Here is a 13279-nt window from a genome sequence, read left to right on the forward strand (position 1 = left end):
CCTGATCTATTAAAGGAATAATTCACAGAATAATAATTCTGTTAACCTTTCTTTCTTCTGTGGAGCACAAAAGAAGATATTTTGATAAGATAACTCTTTTTCTCTATAGGCCGTGTGTTGTGATGACTTTGTCCACTGCTGTCCTAACGGTACGACATGTAACGTTGCTGCTGGGTCTTGTGACGAACCTTCAGGCTCTAAGCCTTGGTTCGAGAAGCTGCCTGCTCTCCCTAGAGCAGGTCAAAAGTCACCTGGGAACGTGAACTGCGACTCTAGTCACGTTTGTCCTGATTCCAACACTTGCTGTAAGAACATTGATGGAGACTGGGGCTGCTGTCCTTTGCCTGAGGTACAGTATATCTCAGAGGAGAAATCTAATCTTGCATGAGTAACCAAATGAGAAAATACACACTCTGTTTTCAACTTTGAATTTTATTACTCTTGGTGATATCCCTCAGTCCCTCTTTCACAATATTCTTCAAGTGCTCAGCAACATTTAATTGAGAAACCAAACTGTCGCAGACCTATTTTCAGAGAATTACCCTATAGCTTGAAAGTTTGGGGTTGGTAAGATTTTTTATTGCCTTTAAAAAAAGTATTTTACACTCACCAACGATGCCTCTGTTTGATAAAAAAGTTAAGTATAAAAAATACTATTGCGAAATAGTACAATTTAAAACGGTTGTTTTTTATTTTGAATTACTTTAAAAGGTAGTTTATTTCTGTGATGGCAAAGTCAGTGTCACATGATTCTTCAGAAATCATGCTAATATGCTGTGGTTTGTGATTTGGTGCTTTATTATTATTTTCAATGTTGAAAACAGTTGTGCTGCTTAATATTTTTTGTGGAATACATGATACATTTTTAAAGGATTCTTTGATGAGTTTTGAAGTCTGAAAGAACAGCATTTATTTAAAACAGATTTTTTTTTGTAACAATATAATGTATTTATTGCACCTTTTGTTCAATTTGATGCATCTTTGCTGAATAAAATTGTATTTATTTAAAAAAAATCGTATTGACCCCAAACATTTGAATGGTAGTGCAAATAAGTTTATTTATTTTCATAAGCACATCTTTTTTTTAAAGCATAAACCGTAGTACATTTATATTAGATTTATTAAAAACTCAATAAAAAAAGAAAACGCTTTAATATTCTATATATATTTTGCTACAAGTATGTTTATCTTGTAACATAAGATAACCCCCCCCCCCAAAAAAAAACCCAAAAGGCACTAAGCTACTAAATATAACTAAAAGTCAGGTTGTTCTGTCTGCAGGCTGTGTGTTGTAAGGATAAATTCCACTGCTGTCCACACGGCACCACTTGTGACTTTGTAACACTGACCTGCACTAGCAACACCACATCTGTACCTATGACAGACATTGACCTACCCTCAGCTAAGGAGGAACAGAGACAGCACAGGGAAGTGAAAGACAGAGTGGGGAAGTACAATAGCAGGGTTCTGTGTGATTCACAATCTTCCTGTCCAGATCACACTACTTGCTGTCTTGTTGCAAAAACCAACAAATGGGGCTGTTGCCCTCTACCTAATGTGAGTGTGACTCTGTTATATACAACACAGAGATGTTTATTTGTGCTAAACATCTTCTAAATTCTCACGCAAAGCCATGTTCTGCAGGTTGTTGTTTTACTAAACTACCTGTTTTTCTGGTTGTATCATCATGATATCGAACTATTAAGAAGGCCCTTTGTTTTGAGCATATATATAGTTCCAGGTACTTCCGTGTGCGTGCAACACAGATGCAAAGTCCTCACGGACTCGAAAATAGATACAAAGTACAGTACTGTTTAAAAATTAGTGGTGTTTTTTTTTTTTTAAGAAATTAATACTTTTATTCAACAAGGATGCTTTAAGTTGATCAAAAGACATTTAACACAGTAAAGACATTTCAAATGTTACATAAAGGTTTGTATTTCAAATAAATGGTGTTCTTTGGAGCTCTAAGAATCATTAAAAAAAAGCATGAATATCAGAAATATTAAGTAGCACAACATTTTCAACATTGATTATAAGAAGAAATGTTTCTCAAGCATCAAATCAGCATATTAGAATGATTTCTAAAGGATCATGTGACACTGAGTAATGGCTGAAAATGAAAATTAATTTTGCCATCACAGAAATAAACTACATTACAAAACATATATTTCAAATTGTAATAATATTTTACAATATTACATTTTACTGCATTTTGTTATCAAATAAGTGAGAATAAGAGACTTTCACAAACATGAAAAAACACTTACTGACCACAAACATTTTTTTATATGGAAATAGGCTATACGTAATTTGTTTTGCAAATTTTAAAACACACAGAGTATGTTGTGAAGGTCAGATTGCCCATATGTTTACTGCTTGAATCTTTTTCTCATTTTTTTCTCAGGCTGTATGTTGCACAGATGGGGAACACTGTTGTCCGGCTAACTATGAGTGTGATGTGACCAGGGTGTCTTGCATCAGGGGAAATGTGGTGATCCCCTGGTACAATAAAATTTCTGCTCAAAGCACACCGGCTCCAAGCTTGGATCTCGGCACTGTTGAGTGCGACGAGCAGTCGAGTTGCTCTGCAGATTCCACCTGCTGCCATCTGTCCACGGGAGAATGGGGCTGCTGCCCTCTTCCTGAGGTAAGAATATGTGTATATGGACTGGCTACAGAAAATCTATTCACGTTCAATAGATTTAATGCACCTCTTATATGCCATAGGCTGTTTGCTGCCCAGACCAGGAGCACTGCTGTCCCAAAGGCTACAGGTGTGACCTGCGCAGACGCTCCTGCATAAAAACCACCTGGCTGCATGTGGAAATAGTCCCACTTGTCCACATTGATGACCAAAAGCCACAGTCGAGTGTCTCAGAAAAGGACATTCAGTGTGGAGGTGGATATAGTTGCAAAGATAGTGAGACCTGTTGTCCAACCTCCCAGACCACCTGGGGCTGTTGCCCATCTCCAAAGGTAATGCATTAAACCTTAAAAGTTTTTTTTAAAACCTTCACCCTTCAAACATTTATCTTTCCCATTAGCAAAGTTATTTTTGTATTATTTTAAGCATAAAACGAGAAGAAAAACACTTTAAAATAATTTTGAATCAAAAGGCAAGCACATACCTACTTGAAACTAGTTGCCTATCTTCAAAGGTAAAGTATTAAACCATCATTTACTCACCCCCACGTTGTTCCATGGGTTCTTTCAGCTTTGGAAAACAAAAGGACACATTTTGGTTCTATATTTTTTGTCCATACAATAAAAACCATTGGGGTCTAATGTTGTTCTGAACACCAATGAGTTTCATTATATGCACACAAACAGTTGAAACAGATCTTTTTTTAATAGTACAGGTTTAATTGTACAAAATTCATTTGAAGAAGTTAAAGGTGGGGTAAGCGATTTCTGGTAGCCAATGTTGACATTTGAAATCACCAAAACAAACATGCCCCTACCCCAAAAAGGTATCGCCCCTATTTTGATAGCTCCGCCCCACACATACGTACGCAACCCAGGCAACGATTAGTTCTGTGAAACAAAGCAAAACCAATGTTCCACCGTGTCTACACCGGACGTGAGTGGCGCGGCGCGACAAAATACTATACAACTCATTATAATCAGTGATGCTGTCCACACCATAGATATATATATATATATATATATACATATCTATGGTCTACACTGGATGCGGTGCAGCACGACACGACAAATCCCCGACAGAAAACGTTCCATTCATGACGTATTGACACAAATTTCAAATGATTTTCAACGGTCGCTTTGTCGCGTCCAGTGTACTAGACAGACTTTAGCTGTCGCGTCCGGTGTAGACATGGTGTTACTCACCTATCGAGAAGAAACAAAGCAACCTCAGCGTCCGATCGCAGGCCTTCCGCTCCTTGAGTTCTCTCCAGCGCTGGAAAGCTGATCCGATATTTACACGGGTCCTACTTCTTGCCTTAAGCCTTCTTTTGTTTCCGCAGACGTTTTCCTCTTTTGTTTTTTATCCACCATCTCTATCTTTCTGTCGCTCGGCTCGGCTAATGTCCGTCCTGTGCACTGAGCACTCTCTCCTCCACATCATGAGTAGACACGCCCCTTACTGCTGATTGGCTACAAGTTTGTTTTGCTAGTCGGCCGAATCAGTTTTCTAAAGAGTTTTTGAAAAATCGCTTACCCCACCTTTAATGGGTTAAATATGTCAATTTAGAGTTCCAGTGCATAATAGTTGGATGGAAGAATGAATTTCCTTTGAATATATTCATGGAAATGAGCACACTGTCTTGTGATTTCAGTTCTATTGACTTTTCTGTAAATTCAAATGCAGGTCAAATTGTAAATGTTTATCTATTCTTGTCCTTGTACTTTCTCTTACTCCTTTCTTTCCTTTGTTATCGCTCTCTCTAAAGGCCGAGTGCTGTAATGATATGAAACACTGCTGCCCTGCTGGATACAAATGTGGCGCGGGTGGAACTTGTACTTCAGCCGTAGGCTTTGACTGGAACAACTGGGACAACTGGAGGGTGTTCTTCTCCAAAAATAAACGAGCTATTACTCTGTAAAAAAACAACAAAAACACAAACACCTGGGTTATTCCCACTCAGTCGCTTAAATGGCCAACACTCCCTAAAGTGTCAGATTTAAAAAAATGATACATTTTTAAGTACTAATCAAAGCTAATCAGACAGTTCAATTTATTTGCAGTTTCATTAGGGCTGACTATGATGGTTAATATCTGTTTCCATTGTCTATCAGTAATACCAACTAAATCTTATCCACTGAGCCATTTGTACATTTTAAGAATGGGTCATTATTGTAAAGTGTACATTGTTCATAGTTGTGCATAGTTTCCAGTGTTTTGGTTACTGCTCAGTTTTATCTGAAGAATAATTTGACTGGAATGGTGGAAAGATGTAACACATATTGAAGCATAGATGACCTCTAGTGGCTGGATTTAATTCATTAAAACGTGGCATGTACAAATACCACAGGCCTCAAAGGTTCACAGGTTACATTTTATCAGACTTGACATCATGCAGTCTTGGGATTATGACCGCATTGCCCTGGATAAGGAAACATATTAGATTAATCTTTTCAGATAACAAGCATCACCTTTTCTGTGTAACTTCCTTATTGCAGGTCTTGATCTTTACCATGATTTGTATAATTGTCTTTTTTTTTTTTTAAATGCTGGTTATATTGATTGAGCATTGTGACAGATGACAAAAAGTTTTCTGAAGTAAAAATGTGACCAATCTGAAACCTTGTCAGCTCTAAAAGAGAAATAAAAGCGAGATAAAAGGAAATTGTATTGTCTATTGTACATTTATTTTCTCTTTCAAATGTATCCAAAATAAAACATATTCCATTTATTTTAAATTTATATAAATGTATTACAATAGTTAAAAAATTTTATTTATTTTGCATTTTATTAAAATATATAATAATTACAAATATGAAGGAAAATACCATGTCCATTTTTATTTCAAAATCAAGGTTAGTTATAATTAAGTTAGAAATTGTAGGTGCTGTGACTGATCAACCAGTTTTTCACTATTTATTTCATGTTTCAGGTCACCTTTTGTGGGGAATGTAATTTTTTTAAGTAAAAACAAATCATAATTTAGTCTTTCATACACTTTGTCTTTAAAAACAGCTTGTAGGCTATAATTTTCTAGGTAATTAGAGAAAGAAAGAAAGAAAGAAAAAGAACAGACCAGCCTAAGCTTATTTGTTAGTTTCTTTCTTGGTTAGAGACAAGCCAAGACCAGTTAACCAGAATTTAGAGACAAGCTAAGACCAGTACACCAGAATTTAGGTTGATTCCTTTGCAGAGTAATAAGAAAGAATCCGGAAAATACAGAGAGTAAAAAAAAAACTGGAAGGACAGCAACTATAGCAGGCAGAGGGCAGCAGAGCTCCCATATAACTGACCAAAGAACCCTTCAACTGTTGCTGCAGTTGGGATCTACCAAATCAACCTGGTGCGTTTCCCAAAGGCAACTATTGTCGCAAGTTCATTTGTTACCAATATAGTTCAGTTGGCAAACAATGCTTTTGGAAAACACAGCCCTGGTCGATGGTGCCATGATGATGGCAGTAATAAAAATCTCTGCTGGGTCAGAACAGTCAAAGGTGTGTTTGGCACGCAGTTCAACCCACTGACACTTTGGGCGTAGCATTCAAACAAACACACAGAGAATGGGAGGAAGAGTAAATATGGACAGAAACGCTCAACAAACTAGAGCCCTCGATTTAACTGTGCGTTTATCTGACGTCATGACGCACTGACGTAAATATCCTGCCCACGCATTCGTTGATACATAGAACATATTGGTAGAACGGCACGTTCGTTGGAACTCTGGTGCGTTGGTTCCATATTACCTCAAGATCTCAGTCGTTTCGATTACGTTGCCATGTTTTCTGAAGACGTAAGTGTTACACTGCTCTGCACCTGCTAAAGCAGCGGCTGCGTATATTCTGAATTCACGCTAAACAGCTGCGCATCAATTAAGTTGGTCGAGGTTGTTCTCGGTTAAAGGACAGCCAGGCTGTCTTCCTCAACTATCAATCACATGTCGACGGAGGATCTGTCCACTTCCGACAGCGAAGCTGCCTTCGCGGGAGCCGGGGAGCGCTGGGCGCCGGTGGGAGCCGTGGCCAACCCGGAGGATGAGCAGTGCAAGCGGGGCACGCAGGCTGGCTCTGTGTCGTCCAGCGATGCAGACCTGGTATCCAGGCTGAGGAAGCTGGAGGATGAGCAGGAGCAGCTGAACTCGTCGCTCCTCGCGTTAACGTCTCACTTCGCTCAAGTGCAGTTTCGGCTGAAACAGATCGTCCACGCGCAGAGCGACGAGAAAGAGAGGATGCTGCTGGAGCTGGAGGAGTTTGCCTTCAAAGGATGCCCTCATGTCATAGGCTGCAGGGCACATGATGCTCAGATGCTGGAAAACTCTGTGAGTTCCGTTGTTTTCTGTCGTAGTGATCTCTACCCTGCAGGAAAGAAAAGCATAGTAAACCAAACCAAGATCTCCTAAAACCCAAGACCTGGTCTCTCAGTCTGGGCAGAGTCAGACTAGTCTTTTGAAGGGGGTTGGGCGCTGTGAAACCAGCTGGCAAGCCAGATAAATACCAGCTTGGCCAGTTTAAGTTAGCTCAGACCCAAATCTCAAATATGACTCAAAACAAGTGCTTTGTAGGAGAATGGCATGAAACCGTCTCAATTACATGTGATCTACATCAGGGCTTTTCAATATTTTAGACACCACAGGCCCCAAATCTGATCATCCTCATGTGAGGGACCCCATCCTATAATTTAGAAGACATTACATAGTTATTTTATACAAAAACCCAAATTACACTGTGGACAAATTATTATTTGGAAAATATTTACACTCTGTTGAGTTACATTATTACTTTTTTCCTCCTCATTATAGCACTGTACTGTTAGTATTATTTATTTGCTTATTTTGGTCACATTTTTTATTCTATTTAATTTTTATTTATTTATAGTAATCTTATTTTTATTGTATATTATTTATTTATTTTTTATTAAAACAAACAAACTTTTCATTGGACCCCAATTTGAAAACCTCTGATCTACAGTGTCATCAGTGTTGTTTTTTTTCAGTAAGCCTTCTTCAATAGTCCGCAACAATTCCTGTAACAATATGCACCCGTGATACACCCACCCATAATTACACACACCCCTTTCATTCACACATGATCAGCCTATACAATATCCCTGTGATGCCCTCAGGAATCAGCATTAAATTTGTCTGCATCTCTTTTGTTTAAAGGCTTGTTTCTGTGTCATTCAAGCAACTAATCAACTCCCTCTTAAAAATAATCAACATAGTATTGACATAAAAATCACTTTAAACAATATACAAGGAGGTCACTTAGTTTTCCCCGGTATTTCTTCCTGCTGGAGCATCTTGTTACTGCCATTAAAATGCATTCCTTTCTTCTTATTTCCTCCTCTGCACTCTTTGCTTGCAGGATGAATTGGTGAGTACTATGAACATGACCCTTGTGCAGTCTTTCCTTAAACTTCAGTCTTTACTTTAAGTATTCCTGATATGATTGAGTTCATACTTGATTTGGTTTTATTCGGTCTCTTTTTCCTTTGTATATTAATCAGTTACGTTTTTGTTCCCCAGAGGCTTAAATGTAAAATAATTAAACTATAACTGTGTTATGTGTGTGTGTGTGAGTATAGCAATTCTGAATTGCTTCGCATTGGATAAGCAAAGCTAAACCAAATGAAGCAAACTAATTCAAAGCTCATTATCCTTCACCAGAGCATATGCAAAAATGGTCAGCTAGCTACAACGTAAACACTGTGGATATTTTTAAGTTTGGCTTTAGGTTTTTAAAGTTTCTTTGACTCTTGTGTTTGTGTTTTTATAATATGCAGAGTGAAAGAGAGAAGCGGGAGCGCTTGGAAGCTCAGAGAAAGAAGCAGAAGGAGCTGATTTTCCAGCTGAAGACTCAACTCGACGACCTGGAACGCTTCGCCTACCAGGAGGGCAGCTATGACTCACTGCCTCAGTCTGTGGTCATGGAGAGACAGAGGGTCCGTCTAATAATACGCTCTCATGCTGTTGACATCATTCTGAAAGTCATTTGAAGATGTATTGGTCTAAGTAATTACCCTTAAAACCATTGTTGGGGTATTTTATTTAGTGTCTGTCCACCTCAATACTGTAGGTGATCATTGATGAGCTGATTAAGAAGCTGGATGTGAATCTGAATGAAGACATTGGGAACCTCACTCCAGAGGAGCTCCGACAGAGAGTGGACGCCGCTATAGCTCAGATAGTCAACCCGGCTCGAGTCAAAGAGCAGCTGGTTGAGCAGCTCAAGACACAAATCAGAGACCTGGAGATGTTCATTAACTTCATACAGGGTGAGGAGGTCTGCTTATGGGTCAGTGTTGTGAATGCCATTTTTGTCATATTTAGTCAAATACACATTAACATTCAAAAGTTTGGAGTCAAGATAATTTTTTTTAAGTCTTATTCTCACCAAGGCTGCATTTATTTGATCAAATACAGTAAATGTGATGTTATTGCAATTTAACAATTACTGTTTTTTAATTAAATTTTAAAACGGATGCATGTTTTCAGGATTCTTTATTAAATAGTGAGGTTTTTTTGCGCAATTTAATGCATATTTGCTAAATTAAAATATCATATATCAATAATAATAATTAAAAAAATATTACTAACCCCAGACCTTTGAACAGTAGTGAATATCATTAAGCTTTATGCCACTATCTGCAGAGCCCACTCCACTGATTTCCTGTGCTTTAAGTTTGACGTGGCTATTTGGAGCAACATAAATACAATTAGATTACCATCCTGATCTTGCTCCTCTCAGATGAAGTGGGGAACCCTCTGTTAAATGATGGTGTGAAGAGCCAGCAGGCCCGTGCTGCCGGCCCAAACACTGGAGCCACTGGAGGGATGAAGCGAGGTAATTATACTTCACTTCATAATACTTTTATATTTGCTTTTCAGCTCAGACGTGTAACTTTAAATCCCTTCTCTCTGTCCAAAGTGGATCCCGAACAGGCCCAGAGGATGCGGGAAACCGGGCTTCAGCTGATCCAGAAAGCCTTAGCGGTGCTGCAGATCTTTGCGCTGAGTCAGTTCGGATGCGCCGCAGGTCACGTGCCCCAGAACGTGTGGTCTCAGGGTGGCGAGGCTCAAGATTACGGCCCCCTGCTCCAGAAACTCGAAGGAGCCGTGGAGCGTGTACGTCTTCAAGCCTCCCGCCAGCAGCCCAGTTCTCAGGACGAACACGTGGTCAGCTACTCTGCCTGCCTGACGCCTGGAGGACCTCGGGACGAACTCACCGCTTCTGTGCGTAAAGAACTGGCCTTGGCGCTCCGGGACCTGCTGGCCCACGGACTGTACGCTCCTTCTCAAGGCATGAGCCTGGTGCTCGCCCCCATTTCCTGCCTGCTGCCCTTCAGCTCTTCTCCCCAGACCCTGCATCCCTGGGAACTTTTCATCAAGTACTATCATTCCAAAAACGGCCAGGCTTTTGTGGAATCGCCCGCCCGCCAGCTCTCTCAATCCTTCAGTTTACCTGTAGGGGGCGGTCCTGTGACGGTCACGCCCAAGCAGTCTCTGTTATGGGCCATCCATATGGTTCTTAGAGAGCATGGGCGATTCAAGCGCAGCGCGGACTCTGAGTTTAAGGCCTTGTTGTGCATGGCGCTCAATGAGCAGAGGCTTGTGTCCTGGCTCAACCTGCTGTGTAAGTCTGGGACGCTCATCCACTCACACTACCAGTCCTGGAGCTACATGGCCCAGACGGGCTTCGAAGGTGCCCTGCGTATCTTGGGCCGCCTCAGCCATCTCACATTCAGCCTTCCTGTAGATTTGGCTGTCAGGCAGCTTAAAAATATCAAAGATGCTTTCTAAGCAAAATAAATATATGGGAATTTTGATGGGTTGAGAAAAAAGGGGAACCCTCCCAACCTTCTTAATCTTAAAAAAATTATTTAAAAAAACACAATTTACACTAATATAAATAACACTAACAACATTATATATGACATGAATTTAAATCAATTTAAAAGATACTTCCAGATCAACAAGTACACTGGAATTAAAAAATTGGAAATGAAGCAACTCGTGCACTTTCTTGAGACTCTAATGTTGCTGTTGGGTCTAATGCCTCTTGTCTCTAAACTGAAGAGGATGATGATGATTAATATGCTGCATTTGTCACAACACAAAGGAAATGTGCTCAGTTTAGTGACCCTGAGCGTGTAACTGCCTCTACATAACCTTTGAGGGGATTTGTTATGTTAAGCTTTTACCAAAATCAACCACTATGTAGAAGAATGAGTTATTACTTGAAATCTTTTCAAGGGCCATTGCAAATGTTTGAGATGCACTACATTATCTATATAACATATTCTATACACACACACACACACACACACACACAGACAGTTACAAAATAGTGACTAGTGACTTAATTGTTTAATTCCTTTTTTTTTGTTCTAAATTTATGTAGCCAAATGCACTCATTTTCTGAGCTTGTACTACATTATTGTGCAGTGGTTCACAGATAAATCATAATATGTTTTAATTTAAGATTGGATTCCATTTGCATTATTAAGGGTCATTGCATTTCAAACAGTGTATCCCTTTCTGAGGAGACCATGCATGCTGGTGAGACCTCACTTAGGTCAAGCAACACACTCAGGCCATTCTGAACAAACAGAGATGTTCATTGGTGTTTGTAAATCATTGGAAAGACACTTCTCTCCCTAACTCCTTTCCACAGCCTGGCCCTTACAGCCAGGTGACACCTTAAAAATGATTGTAGAAAACTGCATCTTGTGGCCGTGCTGCCCGCTCGCTGCTACCAGAGGAAATGCACAGCAAGTGAACTGAATGAAATGAGGTCATTCAGCACATTTGCTGAATATGAGTCTGAAATGCTGTGCATTGGCACTAACTGAATTATTTATGGCCTGTTATGCGATGCCAGCGTTCAGAGGCTCTGCTTGAATACCTGCTGTTTCTGTGTCTTGTCAATCCTTGTTTACTGCTCTGAAATATTGAATGTACAATCCTTGGAATTGTATCCTGCTACTGTACCCGATCTGATTTCAGATTACTTAAACCACTCTGAATACTGATTTACTGAAACTTTCATCAAGTAAGAAGGGACTGTTTGTTATCCCACATCATGGAATCATGGAATGGATTCTGTATTCAGTGTACTTCTCTGCACCATTAGAATATGGAGGAATGGTTGTGATGCATTTATTAGGGCTGCTCAGCTAGCCCTTATTTAATGTAGTCTCAACCCCCCCGCTTTCCCTTTTTTTTATAGTAATATATCAGCCTGAATACATGCTTGGCCTATTTTGATGTCCGTTTGTTTGTTTTGTCCTATCAAATGTATTTAAGAAATTATTATTGTCTTTGTACCTCTTCTTAGAAAGAAATAGACTATCAATTATTTCAATAGTGATTTCAAATCGGTGTCAATTACATTCCCTTTTATAAAATTTGTGCCATCATTTTTGGATGTAATGATGGTCTCTTTTCAGTGATTTCATGGATTAAATGTTCTGAATGCTCTATGAATCTGATGCAGTCACATTTTCATTCTCATCAGCTCTCTGATGCTTTAGACAATGTAATTTAATTAATATATTTATATTAGTAGTAGTTATGGTAATAGTTGTAGTACGTTTTTATTTAATCTCACGTTAGTCAGGATTTAACTGAGAATTGTCCTATTAAATTGAATTCATTTCCATTTTTGAATTTCTGAAAACTAGAACTGTAAATGTAATGTAAAATTAAGGATTTAGTATTATAATTACAAGAAATTCTAATTCAACTCATGAATTTGAATTAAGGTAGTAAGATGCAGAACCCTAAATTGAAAAAATTAAATTAAAGAAATATATAATTAAAATAGAATAAAATGACAAGAAATTCATAAAAGTACACTAAGAGTTTAATTTTTTTATTATAAATAGCCAATACACATTATCATAAACATTAGTTTTTTACAGAATCAAATAACTACAGAAATACAATTACATTCATACAATAATTAAAGTTGTAAATAATGTGATGGGCATTTTGTTGTGCATTGAGAAAAGCTTTATTACGTCATTTTTTTCGTTGAAGTTGTCCAAATTGAAACTAAATCACTGAATGTCTTTTCCTGTCATGTTAAATCAACATCTTCACACAAACTGAAAGGAAGGCATTTCTTATATTTTTGCCCAAACCTGAATACACCGCATATGTGAAACTTATAGGTGTTGCTTACAGGAGGGGGACATTCTTTTTTATTTTTGTACAAATGTTCAAGAGCAGGGAAATGAGGAGATTTTATTTTTTAAGATGGATAGATAGATAGACAGATAGATAGATAGACAAACAGACAGACAGATAGATAGACAGACAGACAGATAGAGACAGACAGACAGAGACAGACAGATAGATACAGTGGGGAAAAAAAGTATTTAGTCAGCCACCAATTGTGCAAGTTCTCCCACTTAAAAAGATGAGAGAGGCCTGTAATTTTCATCATAGGTATACCTCAACTATGAGAGACAAAATGAGAAAAAAAAATCCAGAAAATCACATTGTAGGATTTTTAAAGAATTTATTTGCAAATTATGGTGGAAAATAAGTATTTGGTCAATAACAAAATTTCATCTCAATACTTTGTTATATACCCTTTGGTGGCAATGACAGAGGTCAAACGTTTTCTGTAA

The 13279-nt window shown here is 38.5% G+C and overlaps 2 protein-coding genes across 6 annotated transcripts in view; both read left to right on the forward strand.

The window, feature by feature from the left end:
• LOC107551166 (granulins-like) overlaps positions 1–5308 on the forward strand; it is a 19830-nt gene extending 14522 nt beyond the window's left edge. For all 4 annotated transcript variants that reach the window (XM_016232686.1, XM_016232685.1, XM_016232688.1 and 1 more), the window contains 4 exons: positions 110–349; positions 2408–2650; positions 2731–2979; positions 4416–5308. In XM_016232686.1, coding sequence (XP_016088172.1) covers positions 110–349; positions 2408–2650; positions 2731–2979; positions 4416–4568 — 885 coding nt within the window. In that variant the 3' untranslated portion in view covers positions 4569–5308. The remainder of the gene's footprint in view (positions 1–109; positions 350–2407; positions 2651–2730; positions 2980–4415) is intronic.
• Positions 5309–6322: 1014 nt separating this feature from the next.
• LOC107551167 (RUN domain-containing protein 1-like) lies at positions 6323–10518 on the forward strand. Of its 2 annotated transcripts, XM_016232690.1 has the most exons (6): positions 6323–6962; positions 8008–8016; positions 8426–8584; positions 8719–8917; positions 9391–9486; positions 9571–10518. In XM_016232690.1, exons 1-6 carry the CDS (start codon positions 6582–6584, stop codon positions 10440–10442), a joined length of 1716 nt encoding a protein of 571 aa, XP_016088176.1. In that variant the 5' UTR covers positions 6323–6581; the 3' UTR covers positions 10443–10518. The 2 variants fall into 2 exon arrangements, with proteins under 2 accessions (XP_016088176.1, XP_016088177.1); XM_016232691.1 differs by lacking the exon at positions 8008–8016.
• Positions 10519–13279: the final 2761 nt, after the last annotated feature.

Source organism: Sinocyclocheilus grahami, unplaced genomic scaffold, assembly GCF_001515645.1.
Source record: "Sinocyclocheilus grahami isolate Dianchi unplaced genomic scaffold, SAMN03320097.WGS_v1.1 scaffold416.1, whole genome shotgun sequence".
In the NCBI taxonomy this organism is placed as follows: Eukaryota; Metazoa; Chordata; class Actinopteri; order Cypriniformes; family Cyprinidae; genus Sinocyclocheilus; species Sinocyclocheilus grahami.

What these genes read in the sequence shown, in the direction of transcription:
- LOC107551167 (XM_016232690.1), top strand. Translation starts at nt 6,582, where the DNA reads ATGTCGACGGAGGATCTGTCCACTTCCGACAGCGAAGCTGCCTTCGCG. An exon ending in GTTCATTAACTTCATACAGG is followed by an intron (nt 8,918 to 9,390) that starts GTGAGGAGGTCT and finishes TGCTCCTCTCAG; the next exon opens with ATGAAGTGGGGAACCCTCTG. An exon ending in CACTGGAGGGATGAAGCGAG is followed by an intron (nt 9,487 to 9,570) that starts GTAATTATACTT and finishes CTCTGTCCAAAG; the next exon opens with TGGATCCCGAACAGGCCCAG.